The sequence below is a fragment of the Vanellus vanellus genome, assembly GCF_965231255.1.
Source record: "Vanellus vanellus genome assembly, chromosome: Z".
Classification (NCBI taxonomy): Eukaryota; Metazoa; Chordata; class Aves; order Charadriiformes; family Charadriidae; genus Vanellus; species Vanellus vanellus.
The window spans coordinates 31,385,228-31,401,417 of record NC_138908.1 but is presented as its reverse complement, the minus strand read 5'-3'; the positions used below and the strand labels follow the sequence as shown (position 1 = coordinate 31,401,417).

Below are 16,190 nucleotides of genomic sequence, written 5' to 3'. Positions count from 1 at the left end.
TGACCTAGTGGCACAGTGTTGGAGGCTGGGAAAGTATCTGTCAGACCTGTGCTTGCTGTGCTCTTAGGCAGTCTTTCCTTGGTGGCCACTACTGCAGTCTGATTACTGGACTAAATGAATGCTGCTTCTGACCCAGGACAGCTGTTCTGTTCTGATCTTATGTGGAAGTTCATATGGAAGTTAAACTCATTTTACCAATGCTGACAGCCATTCTCACAGTCCCTTCTGATGCCTTCACGTGCCAAATGGATATGTCTGGTGATGAAAGTTACCTCTGATAATGGTAAGCCATTGAGCCAACTGCACCTGATATTTTCTCCAGTAAGTGTATGTATTATACACAGGTAAATATTAACAAAATCTTCCCAAGTTTTTCAACTACCAAAACCAAACTTGGAATTTTCAGTAGTGCTTTTGCATCTTTGATGGGATACAGAAACTCTCCACAGCTCCTTTCTTCACATTTTGTAAAGAAAAAAAAAAAAGTTAATGTTTTGTGGTAAAAAAAAATTAGCTAGAATTAGAGTAATTTATTGCTTACTTTTATTTAATGTGATACATTTTTGTTTTGTTCACCAATGACACCCAGACTCTACTGTGCTAATGTTTTAAGTGGTGGTATGTCACAAACCATTTAATTAAGAGCTTAAAGTGAATATTTTTTTTTTGTATTCAGAGTGTATTTTTTCAATATCAGTGGCATTTTACTTGGCAGTTAATGGGAGTTTGTGTGCCTTTTACTCTCCTTGACTGTTACAGATTCTCTCACCCTTCTCACAGGCCACATGAAGTCCCAGGACTTTTATGGAGACTTGGTCCATTTTCCTCTTATTCTTGTCAGTTTCCTGAACAGTGGTATTTCTTAATCTCCTTGATGCTTTTGTTTCTGAGAGGCCTGCATTTTTCTCATCCACTTTCTTCTCATTCTTGGGTCCTCTATTTCCTTGTCTTTCGTGGGGACTGTGGTTGCATCCTCAATTCTTTGGTTTCTTCAAAGCCAGTATTCAGCATTATCTCACATTACATTAGATGGATGTACATCAAAAATGTGTTTTCTGTAAGCGCTACACCTTGTCTTTTTCTTTCATTTCCACAAGTTTCTCCCTTGTGTGGAATCACGTGTCCCTGTTGTCTTTCCACTAGGATTACAGACTCTTCTCTCTTCGGGCTTTTCTGTTCCCCATTTTCCTCCCATTAGCATACTCTTCCCACCCAGTTCCCTCTTCCTTCTTCTAAGAAGGAACCTCTTCTTGAAGTCTGAAGTGCAAGGGCTCCATCTGCCACCTGTTTCGCTCAGACAGGTGCTTTTGGCTTCCCTCAGTGTGAGTGAGGCCAACCCGATCACTGATTCTGGGAACACAGAACTGCAGGACAGGTTAAATGTTTGAGTATCGCATTGCAACAATATAAACACAGACGAAAGAGAAACTGACATCAAGCAGGCTGTGGGTCCCGAAGATGTAGCCAATACATATCAAGCCGTAGAATGCTGTTTGATTTAAAATAGCTAAATAGCGTAATACAATCCCATCATCACCAACTGTATCATGAGTATGGGATTTCACAAGCTGCTTCCCTCCTCTTTCCTGTTATAACTTATTTATACAGGAAATGGACAGAAATAACCTTTTCCAAATCTAAATTGCTTCCAAACACCTTATGGTATGACATTCTGTGCAGGTGTTGATCATGCCGTGTTTATGTCTGCTTATGCAAAATGTACGGTGGATGATTTTACTTGCACATCATCTGCTGTTCTTGTGCTGTTTGCTTTCAATTTTGAACCAGAAACCTTTTATTCTGGCTTGTTCTCTTTATCACCCACTGTTTTTCAAGTCCTTAAAAATTTCACCATGGCTTAATCTTTTATTTTCCAGTTCACTGACAGATTTTTGTTCGTTCTTTACACTCTGAAAATTTGCCGAATCATGTCTTTTTCAACTTGTCACTCCTGGGAGTTTTGGAGCCCATCAAGGAATTTCTCAAACAATTTCTAAGTATATGATTTTTGTTCTTCCAGAACAGTGTTTGAACAGGATCAGTGTACACACCTTTTCAATCTACCAAAGTGTCCTCAGATTTTTTATGAATGTACACATCCCTAAAAGTGGAATACTTCTTCCTCTAAGTAACCGTTAAGAAAAAGCAAGCTTTGTTTTATAACTCCAGTCCTTCTCTGTTGGATTATGTCACCAAGATTGTTGTTAATTTAAATAAAACAGTAGAGATGTGGTGAGCTAGAGAACGGATGTTGGCACTCGGAGTTTGCTAGACCGAGGGGAAAAAATACACAAAGCTGCACATCATTAGGAAAAAAGATTTGGAACCAAGAAGCACGAACAAAAATGTTTTTGAAATAAAGAGGTGCCATTGCTTGAGAGAACTGACTTAAGTGAATGTTTGCATGATGATTTTTAGCAACTAAATAAGACAAAATTGTTTTTGGCAACTGTGGCCCAAATCCCCTGCTATTCTGTGAGCTACTACCTTCAAGTATAAAGACAATAAAAATACACGATGGAAAATTGTTGGTGGATCCCTTTCTAATTTCTTACTACAGAAGCAGAAGGATTTTCCTTACATCATCTGAGGTTTCTTTTTTGCAGCCTCAGAGCTAACCTCCCATGCTTTAATGGATTATCCAGACACATGCTCCACTGAGAGAGGGGAGGCAGAACTATTTTAATTTTTTAAAGAACTAACCATGTATACTTTGGGTGAAAGAATGCAATTTAAGAGCACAGGTGCGACGAGTTGCAACACAGGGCATAGAAAAAAAAGACTTATTACTGACACTGGATCTACTATGCGAGGAGAAAAATTATTTTTACAGCATGCTCAGAAGAGCTCTGGACGCTGGAAGGTGAAAACCGTGCTCAAATGATCACCCAGCTTTTGCTCTCCACATTTTTTCCTCCCGCAAGCCACCCGTGAGGCAAACATTCCTGAGCATCCCCGGCATTTACTGGTCCACGCTCACCCGCAGGCACCCATCACATCTGTGCGCTTACTCATCCAAGCCGCACACCCGGACCCTTTATAGCCGGACAACGTTAAGGAGGACAACGAGGAGGCGTACGGCAACGATCAGCATGAGGCGGATCAAAGCGGCACCGCGGGGGGTTTTGCAGGCCTGTGAGCCGGCGAGGGCAGCCCGCGGCCCGCCCCCCGCCCACGAAGCGCTTCGGGCAGCGGCCAGGGGCGAGGAGGAGAGCGGGCAGCCGCCTCGCCTGCAGCCACCCCGCCACCAGCGGAGTAGGCGGGAGGGGGCGGGAAGGGGTCTGCTCGCCTGCCGGCGCAAGGCGGGGATTGGCATGGGTGTGCAGGCAGCTGTCGCGGCCCGCGCATCCCCCGCTGCCGGTGCTCCTCTCGCGAGATGTGCGGCGCCCGGAGGGCTGAAAAGCTTTGGCAGGCGGGCGTGGGCCGCGGCCCCCGCCCCGGCGCCGCACGCCCCTTCCCCACCCCCACCGCCCGCCCCTTCCCTCCGGGGCGGATGCGGCGGCGGCCATAGTTTGGGCCGGGCGGAGCCGCCGCCCTCGCCGCCAGCGCCGCCGGGGAGCCGCTCCCGCCGCCGCAGCCGGGAGCGGGCGGAGCCTGGGGAGCGGGCGGCGGCGGCCCCCCGCATCTCGCCTTCACCCGAGCGGGAAAGAGAGCGAGCCGGCGCGGCGGGGCGGTGCTGCGCTGGCCGCTTCGCCCCCAAGTTCCTGCCTCCGCCGAGCGGGGAGCAGGTGGATCGGTCGAAGGGCGGGGGCGGGCAGGCGGAGGGCAGCGGGGCGCCGTTTGTTTCCTTCCCGCCTCCGCCGCCCCACCCCGGCCGCCGGGCCCCGCTCCGTTCCCTCCTGCTTGCAGCCCCGGTGGGCGCGCCCGGCGCGGCCGCTCCTCCCCTACGAGGCGCTGTCAGAGTGGCGGGCGGCGCCTCGGCGTAGCGGGCGCTGTGTGTGTGTGTGGAGTGTGGGGGGGGGGGGGATAGAGGGAAGCGGCAGGGGGAGAGCGGCCGGTGCAGGGCGAGAGGGCGGTGGCGGCAGCGCCCGGTGCCGCTGAGGGGGCGCGCGGGGGGGGGGCGGGCGGGAAGCGGCCGATCCAGCGGCATCATCACCTAGCGCTGCGGCGGGGGGGAGGGGGGAGGCGGGGGGGAGGGGGGAGGCGGGGCGGAGGGCGGGGAGCACGCGGCGCCTGGCGTTGTCTGCGGCGCGGTGCAGCCGCGGGCGCTGGTTGGCGGCTTAAAGCAGCGGAGCCGCCGCCGCGAGGGGCGCTCAGAGCACCCGGGGCCGCCGCCGCGCGCAGAGCTTGAGCGGCAGGCATGGAGGGTAAGCAGCAGCAGCAGCAGCAGCCGCAGGAGGAGCTGACGCCTCCACCCGGCCCCGCCGCGCCGGCGGCGGGCGAGGAGCAGCGCTGGGAGGAAGGCAAGGATGCGGCGGGCGGCGGCGGCGGCGGTGGTGGTGCGCTGGGCCGACCGCTGGGTCCCACGCCGAGCCAGAGCCGTTTCCAGGTGGACCTGGTGGCCGAAGGCGCCGGCCGGCCGGCTGAGCAGTCCCGCAAGGCGAGCGGGGAAGGCGGCGTGGCGGGGAAGGGCAGCGAGGAAGCCAAGGGCAGGTTTCGGGTGAACTTCGTGGACCCGTCGGCCGGCGACGAGAGCCCAGGCGAGCCGGGGGGTGGCAGCTCGGAGGGCGGCAATGTCAGTTTCCAGAACGGCGGCGACACGGTGCTGAGCGAAGGCAGCCTCCACTCGGGCGGGCACCACCACTACTACTATGACACTCACACCAACACCTACTACCTGCGCACCTTCGGCCACAACACCATGGACGCCGTGCCCCGCATCGACCACTACCGCCACACGGCCGCCGACCTGGGCGAGAAGCTCATCCGGCCCAGCCTGGCCGAGCTGCACGATGAGCTGGACAAGGTGAGCGGCCCGACGCGTAGTCCGTCCTCCCCCCCCCCCCCCCCTTTGGCCACCTCCCCGGCCGTCCTGCGGGCCGCCCCCGCGCCGGGCGAGCAGCGGCCCCCGGGCCCCGCCGTGTGGCCGCGCTCGGGGCGGGTGGTGCTGAGTGCCCGCCGGCTGTGGTGGGAGGAAGAAGCTAAAAGCTCGGTGAGCCTCGAGGAGGCGCAAACGGTGCGAATGCATCGGGTCGCTTGCCTCTTTCTTTTTTTTTTTTTTTTTTTTTCTTTCATGACGCAGTGGGGTTTTTTCGCTCCCCCCCTCCCGTCTGTTTGTTTTTGGTTTGTTTTTTTTTTTTTTTTTTTGGGGGGGGGGGGGTGGGGTGGGGTGGGGGGTGGGGGTAGGCCCCTAGGGTGAGAAGTGGTTACAGCTGTAGGTCTGCGGGGCAAATGGCTTTTCCACAGCCGAGAGGAGGAGGTGTGTTACAGACGCAGCGGTTTTCCACCGGCTGGTCCATATCGCCTTCAACGCGTAGGGAATTGGGGGTCTGCAAGACGTGTTAGCCTGGGAAAGGGAACGAAAAGGGTTGGAAGAGGTGCTTAATAAAAAAGAAAAAAAAAAACAAAAGGCAAATGAAGGGGGATGCGCCGACCGCCGGCGGTGACCAGCGGTTTGTGCGCTGCCCAGCTGCGGTGGCACGCCGCTCCCTGCGCGCGCAGTGCCGAGCCCGGCCGCCTTCTGGCGTGATGCTGAGGGCTGCGCGGATGCAGCCCAGGCTCCTTCTCCCTTAAGGAGCCCTTTCGGTCGTGCTGAGCGGCCCTGCCTGTGAGGGCGTCGTGATCGAGGCTTCAGAAATCCTGAAAGCTGCATGCGTGCCGAGCTTTTTCTATTTTGGACCAGACAGTGTGTTACTGGAGGAGAGGAGTTGCAGTGAAAGCTTATGTGCATTGTAGCCTGTCTTTGTTAAAAAGACAAGCTTTAGCTGAACCTGGGATTAATTTGATGTATTTTTTTTCTTTTCAGATCATGATTAAACTATCATGACTAAACTAAAGACAGATCAAACTATTGCAATGCTGTTTTCTGGCAGTCTGAAAATTGCCTCTTGGTGTTTGGCTGTGCTGTAAGAAGTCCGTGGTCTAGCGGGTTTTTCTGTTGGGTTTAGGGAAATAAAGGAACACGTGTGCCACATCTAATGAAGAATATTCTGTTTCGAAAACTTTTTTCTTCCTACCTTTCACTCCTTATAGGTGGAGTTCCATGAGAAAATGTGTGTGTTTTTGCGACTGTCCTGTTTCACGCCATTATTGGGCAGCACAGTGCGTCTATACTGATCTGTGGAGTTTTTTGGGGGGTGTGGTGATTCTTTTGAGTGTGTCTTTTGAAACCGACTCTTCATCTGTTCTGGTAGAAGAAATGGTTTGGTGTGCTACAGAGATACTTCCTTGCAGCATCTGAGTTTAGATATCAGAATAATTACTAACTGTAACAACAAATTACTCTTGCCTTGCAGGTCCCCTCCTGATGGAGTTAAATGATGTTCTGTAGTCTCTTTTTTAAGTTAATATGGAGTGGAAGTTGGCAATTACTGTCTTGTGCAAGCAGAACATTACTTGAATTTCTAAGCTTGACAGATAGGTTTTTGGTGTGTTTATATTGTAGCAGTCAAGAAAGCTCTTTATGACACCATTAAGACATTTCAGTGCGCAATCTGACTTATTCTGGAACTATACTTTCTACAAGCGTAATTTCTTAATATTTCACTACAAAGCATGGCAAGTAATTTTCCTGGTAGGTTGTGTCAAAGAGGAGCTGTAGATGACCTAAGTAGAGGATCATTCTCAGAACAGTTTCATTGTGAGCATTAATTAACTCAAATTATTAATTTCTCAAATGTCATTAATTTGTTCTGCAGCATGGATAGGTGTCTACGTGAAGGTTTTTTCTCTTTAAAATGATGTCCTGTCTGCTCTGACCTCTACCAAAAAAAAAAAAAAAAGATGGGGAGTGGAATATGCTATTTCAGTTACATTTAATATTATACTTCAGTATTAATTTTAAAAACTGCCATGGTATAAACTTCAGAAGTTCAGTTCAAGTTCTGTATAGTAACTCAGCTGTTCTGTTGCAGGATATTTCATTTCCAAAGCAGTTAATGTGTTAGCAAGCATTTAGGCTTATACGAAGAACGGAAACAATTATCTTTATCTTGCAAACCATTTTGCTAAGTCTGAAGCAAAGAGAACACAAAAGCTTTTAATAAGGATGTGTCATGCATACTAATAGCATTGGATACCTACATTTTTTTCCAATCTTTGGAGTACAAAATATACCACATCTGTGATTATATTACTTGATTTCTGGCCATGGAGTGTTGATAACTTAAATCATGGTGGCGCTGTGCTTTTACATGAAAGATGTTCACAAAGCTATTGTGCTTTTTTCCACTGTGTTTCAGGGGGCTTATTGTCTCCATTCCCAAAGTGACTTCAGTTCCTGCTGACTAACAGTAATTGTCTCTAGTGTTGAATAATACATTAAAGAAGATATTTCACTGACTTTGAAGAACTTGAAATATTAAGCTTGTTCTTTAGCTGGTGGTTTTGTACTAGCTTAACTTGTACGGTACGTATGTCAAAGACTTAGTAGGGCAGCTGGTATAAACATCCTAGTACCATTACAAAAAGTTTGCACTATATAAAGACCTATTGTTATGCCCCTGCTTCTTGACCCAGTGCATCAAGGTTCGCAGTTATTTTGTGTTAAGACTGATCCAAAAATGTGTTCACCAGCAGTGTGGTTCACTGCTTTGGATGTAATAGTATCATCTTGCAGTTAAAGTTTGTGCTATTCTTTTTTCCTTTTAAAAGGTAAATAAACGTTGCGAGGCAGTGTTACAGTACTGTTGATGCTAGTGCCAATTATAGAACAGATTTTTTTTTCCTTAGTTTTGTTTACAAGCTTCATATGTCTAACTCTTCTACTCACTCTGTTCTCACAGAAAAGCACTGTTGGAGGAAGATGCACTGTTTGAGGAGGACGCACATTAAGCGTACAGAAGGTGTACCTTTTGACAAGGGTTTGTCTTGCTGTTTCAGTAGGATAGGTGTCTAACCACCTCAGGTTTCACATGGTTATTCCAACAGTGGGTTTCCTAGTGGAAAAGAAAGGGATAGTTCTTGAAACTGGTTGTGGAAACACAGCTGGGAGATGCTGCAGTACCCTTAAGTGGATGAATTGCAGACTACTGATCTTGGTCTGTCATGTTAAATGTCAAGTGAGGGGGTCTTGTTTTTGTGTTTCATTGGGTGCAGATAGCCAAGGTGATCAATCTGGTGTTTACCCAATTGGTGTGCATTAATCTTACTCTGCTGTAGAGAGTTGATAGAGGGAATTTGATGATGCTGTTGTAGTTGCTAATCTCATAGATAAGGTGATGCTTTGCAGCGCCAAAGATGTAGAGGTGAAAAGATGGTTATTAACAAAGAAGTGGGAGGGGAAATGGCCTACCATGATATGTGGGTTTTTGTTGCAGTTGCAGTGGTGTTCCCTGCCCTCTTGAGGGGATCTGCCTTCAGACAGTGGGGAGATTAATAGAGTCCTAACTTTTCTTTTTTTTTTTCCTGTCTTACAGTTTAGGAATATCTGTTTTGCCTAGGTTAGCTACATCTTTAGGTAAAGTTATAGCCTGCAGAAGACATTCCCTCTGCCTTTATGTCTTCCTTAATGTGAAAATTACCATGCTGTGATGTTGCAGACCTTATGATTCTGGAAGGTGAATAGTATTCAGAATTGGATTGTGTTTTAGTAACCCACTACTATGCATTAATTTACAATTTTTCTGTATTGCATTGCCTTAATTGGAGAGCTTTTTTTTTTTTTAAGAATAAACTTCATAGTACGTGAGTGATTCTGATTTGATATGTCTTTTGTGCAGTCATTTACAGCTGTAGTTAAATAGATGTTATGTGAACCAAGCCCTCTACTGGTAGCTTTGCTCTGTTTGTTAAATACTCAGAGAGTACTAGTTGGTTCCCTTGGCAGGATAGAAAGTAGTCATCTCAGAGGAGGATCTTTACGCACAGCATGCACCCCCAGCCCAAATTAAAAAACAAACCAAAGAACTCGTTTAAAAACACAAGTGTGTTTTGCTTCCTCCCACACAGAAAACCATGGACCTGTCACCCGAATTTGGAGATAGAAGTGAGAAAGAAATTACTGATAGTCTTGATGCAAAATTGAGGGGGTTTCTGTGTTGTTTTTTTTTTGTTTGTTTGTTTGTTTTCCTCAAGTTGGATGACTAATTTTTTAAACTATCTCTCTGGCTTTGATTTGTATTTTCTTGAAGGTGGCTGTTTTTCTGCTTATGTCATAAATTAAAATGTTTAAGTTAAGCACAGTGAAAAGGCTGCATATGGCAATGCTTTTTAACGAAGAATGTATTCTCTCTTGAGAATCTTGAATGACTGCTGCACCTCTAACATTTGTTTATATTTTTTTATTTTCAGTTCTTGGTTTGTGTCTGCTTAGCCTGTAAAGAAAACAGAGATCAGCTGAAGATGCATAAAAGGCTAAAAGATGATTCTAGATGATTCTAGGCTGTCAAGTTAGCTGACCATGTTATGTAAGGTTTATCTTTAAAAAACAGTTCCTCCCCTCCTGCTGCTGGAAGACTGAGACCGTCTTGCAGATAGTTTTTATTGTACTACCTTGCTGAATCTTGCTCACAGTCAGTAAGTCTCTTAGTTCTTTAGTCAGTGTGATTTAATTCAGGTAGCTTCCTTTCCTTCTTGTTCTCCTTTATATTTGAAAGCAGAACTTGAATTTTCTTTTGAACTTCATTGTACTAAAATAAAACAAGAGAAGCTCTCTTAGTCTTGGCCTCTGTACTCCTGGACATCCTAGAAAGCCTTTGATTTGTAACTGTCCTCGTTCATGACCTTTGAAAAACAGTGAGCTCAGTGCACCTCTAGTCGGATGAGGCTTTACTAGCACCATGCAAAGTGACGTTCTTAGGCTTTTTCTGTGTGTGTGGAAAATCCTCACTTTGCTTATCTTAATACCCTGCTTAATTAACTGCTATCTTGATCAAAGGGGAGAAAAAGTAGTGTACTGTTCTGTTTGCAGCAGTGAATCATATTTGTCCTTCAGAGTTTGTATTTTATAAGGACCATGTGTGTTTTGTAATTTTTACATTGCTTGGTGCTTGACTCTCCCTTATCTGATCTTTGTGATCAGTCTTTAGTCCAAAACACCTATGGAATACTGAAACCCTTGAACTGTCTTCAGCAAACTGCTAATATTCTTCATACTACTTTGTTTTTGTTTTGTTCCAGAGAAACTGGATATAACTGAGCAGTGTTAACAGGGTATAGTTTGACAGCAGGAGTGTGGGCTGCTGCTGAAAGGGGTAAACTTTTGTGCTCTCTGCTGTGGTGATGTTTGTATTTTTGGGTTGGATCTGGGAACTGATCTGGTTTACAGAAAGCAAACATCCCGCCAACTGCAGAATATTGCACTGGGTGTGGTGAGTAAGTTCCCTGATCCACTACACCAGTGGTCTCTGCAATCTTTTGGCTGCACGCTTGTATTGATAAAATATTTTTTTGAGCATGCACCCCTAACACAGTTATATTTATTTACTTATAAATTATAGACATATACTACTGTACTAATACAGTAGTATATGGTGTACACTATACACTATATGGTGTATAGTACAAAATAGAAATTGAAGGATGAGATAAAGATGAAATAAACACTTTCAGAAATCTTTTTGTACTTTACTAACATTACAAAAAATATTTTCTTCCCACACTCCCAATGGACTGTCTTGTGCACCCTTTGGAGACTGCTGCAATGTACTATGAACACTTTGAGTGCTCATGTCAGAAGAAAATGCATTGTAATTTGCCAGAAGGGTACAACTATGGAAGGAAGGAAGGAGGGAGTTCCTGTTAAGAGGAGCTTGGGTTTGTGTGTTTGTTATTTTATTTTTTTAAATAAACTAATCTTAGCTGACAGATTGTCAGTATCAGTGACTACTTCAAGACCAAAACCAGAAATAGTATCAGTAACTTCTCTCTAGCTGGGCAGCTTTTTTTCAGCATAAGATATTTCAGAACTGATTAAAGAGGAAGGTGCTGAAGAATTAATCTTGAGATTAATGTTTTTGTCTCTTGGTACTGCATTGGTCCTTTTCATTCTTGAAGAATGCTCTTGCAGATGAGGAGGTTGACAAGGTCAGTATCTTAGAGTAGTTTAAACCAGTGTACTGCATCTTCTGTTGCAGCTTTTGGCTTTTTTCCTAAAGCCACATGTAATATTTGTATATGAGCAACTGCAAACGCATTTCCTCCCTTTTTTGGTCTAGGTAATTGCAATCACAATATGGTCACTTCACTTGCTTACTACTAAGAACTTTAAAATAGTTGACTTATACTTTTTTGCCTTTCTGTATTTTGGGAGCTATTGAGTTCTTGCAGCTTGAGTGCATGGAACATCTTTGATTTATTTCTACACTTCAGCATGCTGATCAGGCCTGATAAACTTACTGAAATTTCTTCTTATGCATGCAAACTAACTTAGGTGCATTTTCTGTGCCTGATAAACTTAACTGACTTTAGGATGCAATGATTATTAAAAATAATTCCTAAAATTCCATTTTAACAAGAATCTTATTTGTTGCATCTTCATTTTGTTAGTTAACTTTCCTTCTTCAAATGAACTGCTTCTATTTTAGATTATTCAGTTGTTTTTTTTTTTTTTAATGCAAAGAAAATAGCAACATCTGTTTCAGCTGAAAAACAGTGAAGTTAATGTTTCAACTTACTCTGAGGGTTTATGTAGTAGAGAGACTCGTAAGACATGCCATAAGATTGCTCTTGAACTGTAAGCAGTTTGGCAGCTTTGGTGTGAATGTAGTGTTGTGCCAGTACAAGCCAGTGCTGTGCTGCATGAATGGACCAGGTCTGCTTGGTGCTGGCTTGGGGGCTGTGCCTGTACCTGTATCGAGCACTTCAATGGCATGATATTTAAAATTCAGGTAGTACTTAATTGATTTTTCAAGATTATTTCATAGAATCATAGAATGGTTAGGGTTGGAAGGGACCTTAAAGATGATTCAGTTCCAACCCCCTTGCCATGGGCAGGGACACCTCCCACTAGACCAGGGTACTCAAAGCCCCATTCAACCTGGCCTTGAACACTTCCAAGGATGGGGCATCCACAGCTTCTCTGGGCATACTCTTCCAGTGTCTCACCACACTCACAGTAAAAAATTTCTTCCTAATACCTAATCTAAATCTACCATTTTGCAGTTTGATATAGTTACCTTGTCGGTGCTTTCTTCTGTAACTTTTCTTCTGTAAATACGCTAGTCTTTCTTTGATAGCAATGCAAAGATTTGATTCTGAACTTCCTGTGTTGATGTTATGACAACTAGCTCAAATAGTGTTGGCACTCACTGTTTTCAGAGGCACTGATTAGTAATTTACATTTATTTTGATGTGGTGCTTAGGAAAGCATTGAAACTTTTTTTTTGTAAAGGGCTGAAAAGTCAAAATTCATGGTTATGTAGTAGAGAAAGCAGGTAGTAGAAGGGATGAGATCACCCTTGGAATGTTATACTATGTTCTAATGCGTTAATTACTTAAGTAACATGACAGGTTAGTAGCTGTGGAATACTGCTATGACAGTCAAATTCATCAAAATCAGTCAAGGACCACATTCTATTTTCATCAATTAAAGGACTCATTAAGTATGGGCAGTTTTGCTGTTGCTTCGTTTCTGAATTGATTCCAAACCTTTTCCTGCAAGCAAATGTCTGCCAGATTGCAATTTGTGTCCATCCTGTATTAGGAGGGCAGGATCATAATCACCTCCTTAGAGAGAGAAGTCCAAAGCCTTCGTGTGGTCAGTAAGCTTAGAGATCAGTCAAAAAAATTGTATGTGTGTAAGATGTTAAGTGGTGGTGAGCTGTATAAACAAGGCTCCTATCTGTCCTTTGTAAGTGTACCACCTTGCAAGAACAGTGATTTACTCTGAAGCTGAAATCAATTGCCAAGTAAGTTTCTTGATTAACAATCTTGCTGGCTGGTGAATACATCATACTATTTGTAAGAGTTGGGAGGAAGAATAGATGATTCTCTATCCCTTTAAAAGACTTAAAGTAAAAATGGCTTTTAAAATCAGAGTATATATATATACCCGCGCACATGCACAAAAAAGTATCACATAATGTGTCTCTGTTAAAAGCAGTATTGAGTTGCAAGACAATGAAATACAAGCTGATGGCAGAGACGTGTAGCTGGCTAATTCTTCAGTTGACATGTTAATTGTAACTATAAATTTCTTCTGTTTAAAATCGTTCCACTCTAATCAAAGTACAACAGACTTTAATTTCAGCTGAAGATAACATTAATGTTCTGTGTTTGATGCAATCTCTTTTAAAATCTCTGCAAGTGGATGCCAAAAACATTTGCTGCGATATTTCAAATTTGTAATCATAGAGAAGGTAATATAGTCAGAGCACTTAAGTTTTGGTCTCATGGCTGCAAACTTGAAAAGGATTTCCTTTGGTTGAGGCAAGTAACCAATGGTTGAAGCTGTTCATGTTTGATTCCAAGGAGTCCTGAGTTTTAAGAACAGATCATGTTTTATCGGGGTAATTTATCTCCAGTTGCTCTAGGTAACTGCTGGGTGCCATTTAATGGTTTAGTAGGCTTTTTTAGCTTATGACTGTAAAGAACCACTGTAAGGAACCACAGTATAGTAGCGGCATTTTACATGTCCTTCAAACAAGGAGTGGGCATTATAAATTCTATTAGCAGATTTGTTATAAATTATATAAATATATAAAAAAATTTAAATATGTAAATAAAAAGTAGATTTGTTATTTGTTTATTCCTCGTTTAAAACTAAGCAGTAAAGCACCTAGTATGATTGCTGAATTTTCTGAACTGCTGTCCACAGATAGTTGTTGCTCAATGACTAGCAATGTTCCCTGAAAGCTTGTGGTTCTTGAGTTTGTTTTTAAAGAGAATGCTAAGAAGGTGTTTAGGCAGATTGAGATGTTTTGAATGCATCTTCTGCTGTGTCTTCTTTTGCATATGCTACCTGACTGTATTTTTCCACTGGTAGCAATACTAATTGTCCAGGCTTTCCATTTATCTCCTGAAAAACCTGAACACCTCAATCTGTTTTGCTAACTTGGCAGGTTTGTTTTTAGCTAAGGAATTATCAGGAATTTATAAACTGTTCTGAGTGTTTGCAGAAGATACTTTAAGTGAAAGGTAACTGTGTTCAGTTGGATTATCACCCTGTCTGAAGTACCAAAGATTCAGACTATTACATCCGTTGGTAAGATGTAAATTAATGATGTAATTAAGATGTAGAAAGTGATAACCTACTTTCAGTTTTAGAATTTGCGCTTTCACTGCTCTTTCATCAGACTGAGGGCTATTACAAAGCATTGAGAGCTGGGCATCCTGATTCTGAGTTTCTGTACTAACTCACGATGACCCTACAGCCATCTTTACCCCAGCAGAGGACTGGTGAGGAAGAATTAGAACTGCATGCAATATTTAAAATTCAGGTGTGCAACATGTTTTTTTTTTTTTTTTCCTTGATGTACTTATTACAGAATAATTTTTCTGGTTTTATAATCTTTTCAACTGTTAGTGTGTAACACAGTGATAATTTTCTGAAAGTATTTAGGGTAGGCCAGAAATAGTTCTTTCAAGAGAAAATAAAAGGATATATAACAAAGCTTTAGAATTAGCACTTCTGAAACAGATCAGTATAGAGAAGAAAATAGCTGTTTGTCAACAACAATATTGCTAGCGTTACTAGTTTACAAAATAGATGGTTTCTGCCAGTACTGACTGTTCCTTAAGAGAGTGTTATGTAGGATAAGGTATTTTAAAAGTAATTACCTACAATACCTCAGTTTTTAGAGCTGTTTGTTTCACTTACAAAAAAGACTTAGAAATTGTCAGACCTGGCAGAGGTGTTTTTCAAACTTGGTATTAAAAACTTGCTGTAATCTGTTGTTAGTCTGCAAAGTTAAAAAGAGTATCTCAGCCATTTTGAACAGTGGTTGGTTGAAAAGATGGTTACAAGCTATAGATGGTGTCACCAGATCAAGTTAAAGACTGGTGAGAACTTATTTTTCCTCGCACGTACTTAAATACTTAAATACTTTGTGTTCTCAGTCAGACAATCAAATTTGATACTCTTCTTGGTGAAGTGTTATTCACAGGACTCTCGTGTGTCCCTGGACAGCAATGTGCTTAAAACTGTTCCATAGAGATTTAGGCATTTGGGAAAGGAAACTCAGTGCTTTTGGTTTCTTTCACCACTAGTTAGGCAAAAGCATTACACCGTAAAAACAGCTTATCAAAGACCCTTCGGCACAAACTGGGAATTTTGACATTAGCATGCTGTAAAAGCAGTGTTTAAAGAACAGATGTGTTTGATAAAGTTTAGTGTCCTACATTTAATAGCTGGCTTATTCTTTGGTAGTACAGCATCACCTAAATATATCTGTACCAGTACAAACTGTTTGCAAAAGTTGTCACTGTTGCATCAGAGGTAAACACCTAAGTCAGCAGGATTATTCTATGTAGTTATTGTATGCATACCTCTAGCACTTTTTAAACCTTTTATTCAGATCATTAGAAAAATCACAAGTGAGGTGGGAGGAAGAATCCAAAAGTTCATTCCAGAAGGGAGAGTGGAAAGCTTGCTCATTCAAGAAAAGATTTGTAGTCTTTAAAAATCATGGTATGTGTTAGCATCTTCTGGGGCAAAACATTTAGTAATTCTGCTGCTGTTTGTAACTTACTTTGATCTGTTGTCTTTATTTTATCCACACTCTGGCTAAAGTGTATTTAAATTAGAAAAGCAAACCCCAATGCTTATGAGCTTTTCCTCCGTGTATGTTTTGAGCTGTGTTAAGTCTGAAAACCTTCTATACTGTCAAGTTTTCTACTTGAGTAGCCATAGTCTTAACTGTGTGCAGCTACAGAGTTGGACTATTTAGGAGTATAATCTGTACAAGTAACAATTCTTCCACTGTTGAGACAGCTGGCTTGCTACATCTGGATCAATACATTTTACTGGTTGCTTCCTTCTGCAGAAAGGAATGTCTTAAAAATGGCGATGCCTATAAATTTAATATTTGGGAGGTGGAGACAAGAAATTATTATGGTAAGGTGTAGTGAACAGCTTGGCAGTAACACTGGGAGCTGCATTGAAGGGAGACGTTTGCAAGTCTCTCACTTTTGTGAAGGAGGATTCCACTGTC

At 43.3% G+C, this 16,190-nt stretch overlaps 1 protein-coding gene across 2 annotated transcripts in view; it reads left to right on the top strand.

The window, feature by feature from the left end:
• The first annotated feature begins 4,204 nt into the window (after positions 1 to 4,204).
• Positions 4,205 to 16,190, top strand: part of SLC12A2 (solute carrier family 12 member 2) — a 63,871-nt gene continuing 51,885 nt past the window's right edge. For both annotated transcript variants that reach the window (XM_082497110.1, XM_082497111.1), the window contains exon 1: positions 4,205 to 4,906. In XM_082497110.1, the coding sequence (XP_082353236.1) occupies positions 4,301 to 4,906 (606 nt within the window). In that variant the 5' untranslated portion in view covers positions 4,205 to 4,300. The remainder of the gene's footprint in view (positions 4,907 to 16,190) is intronic.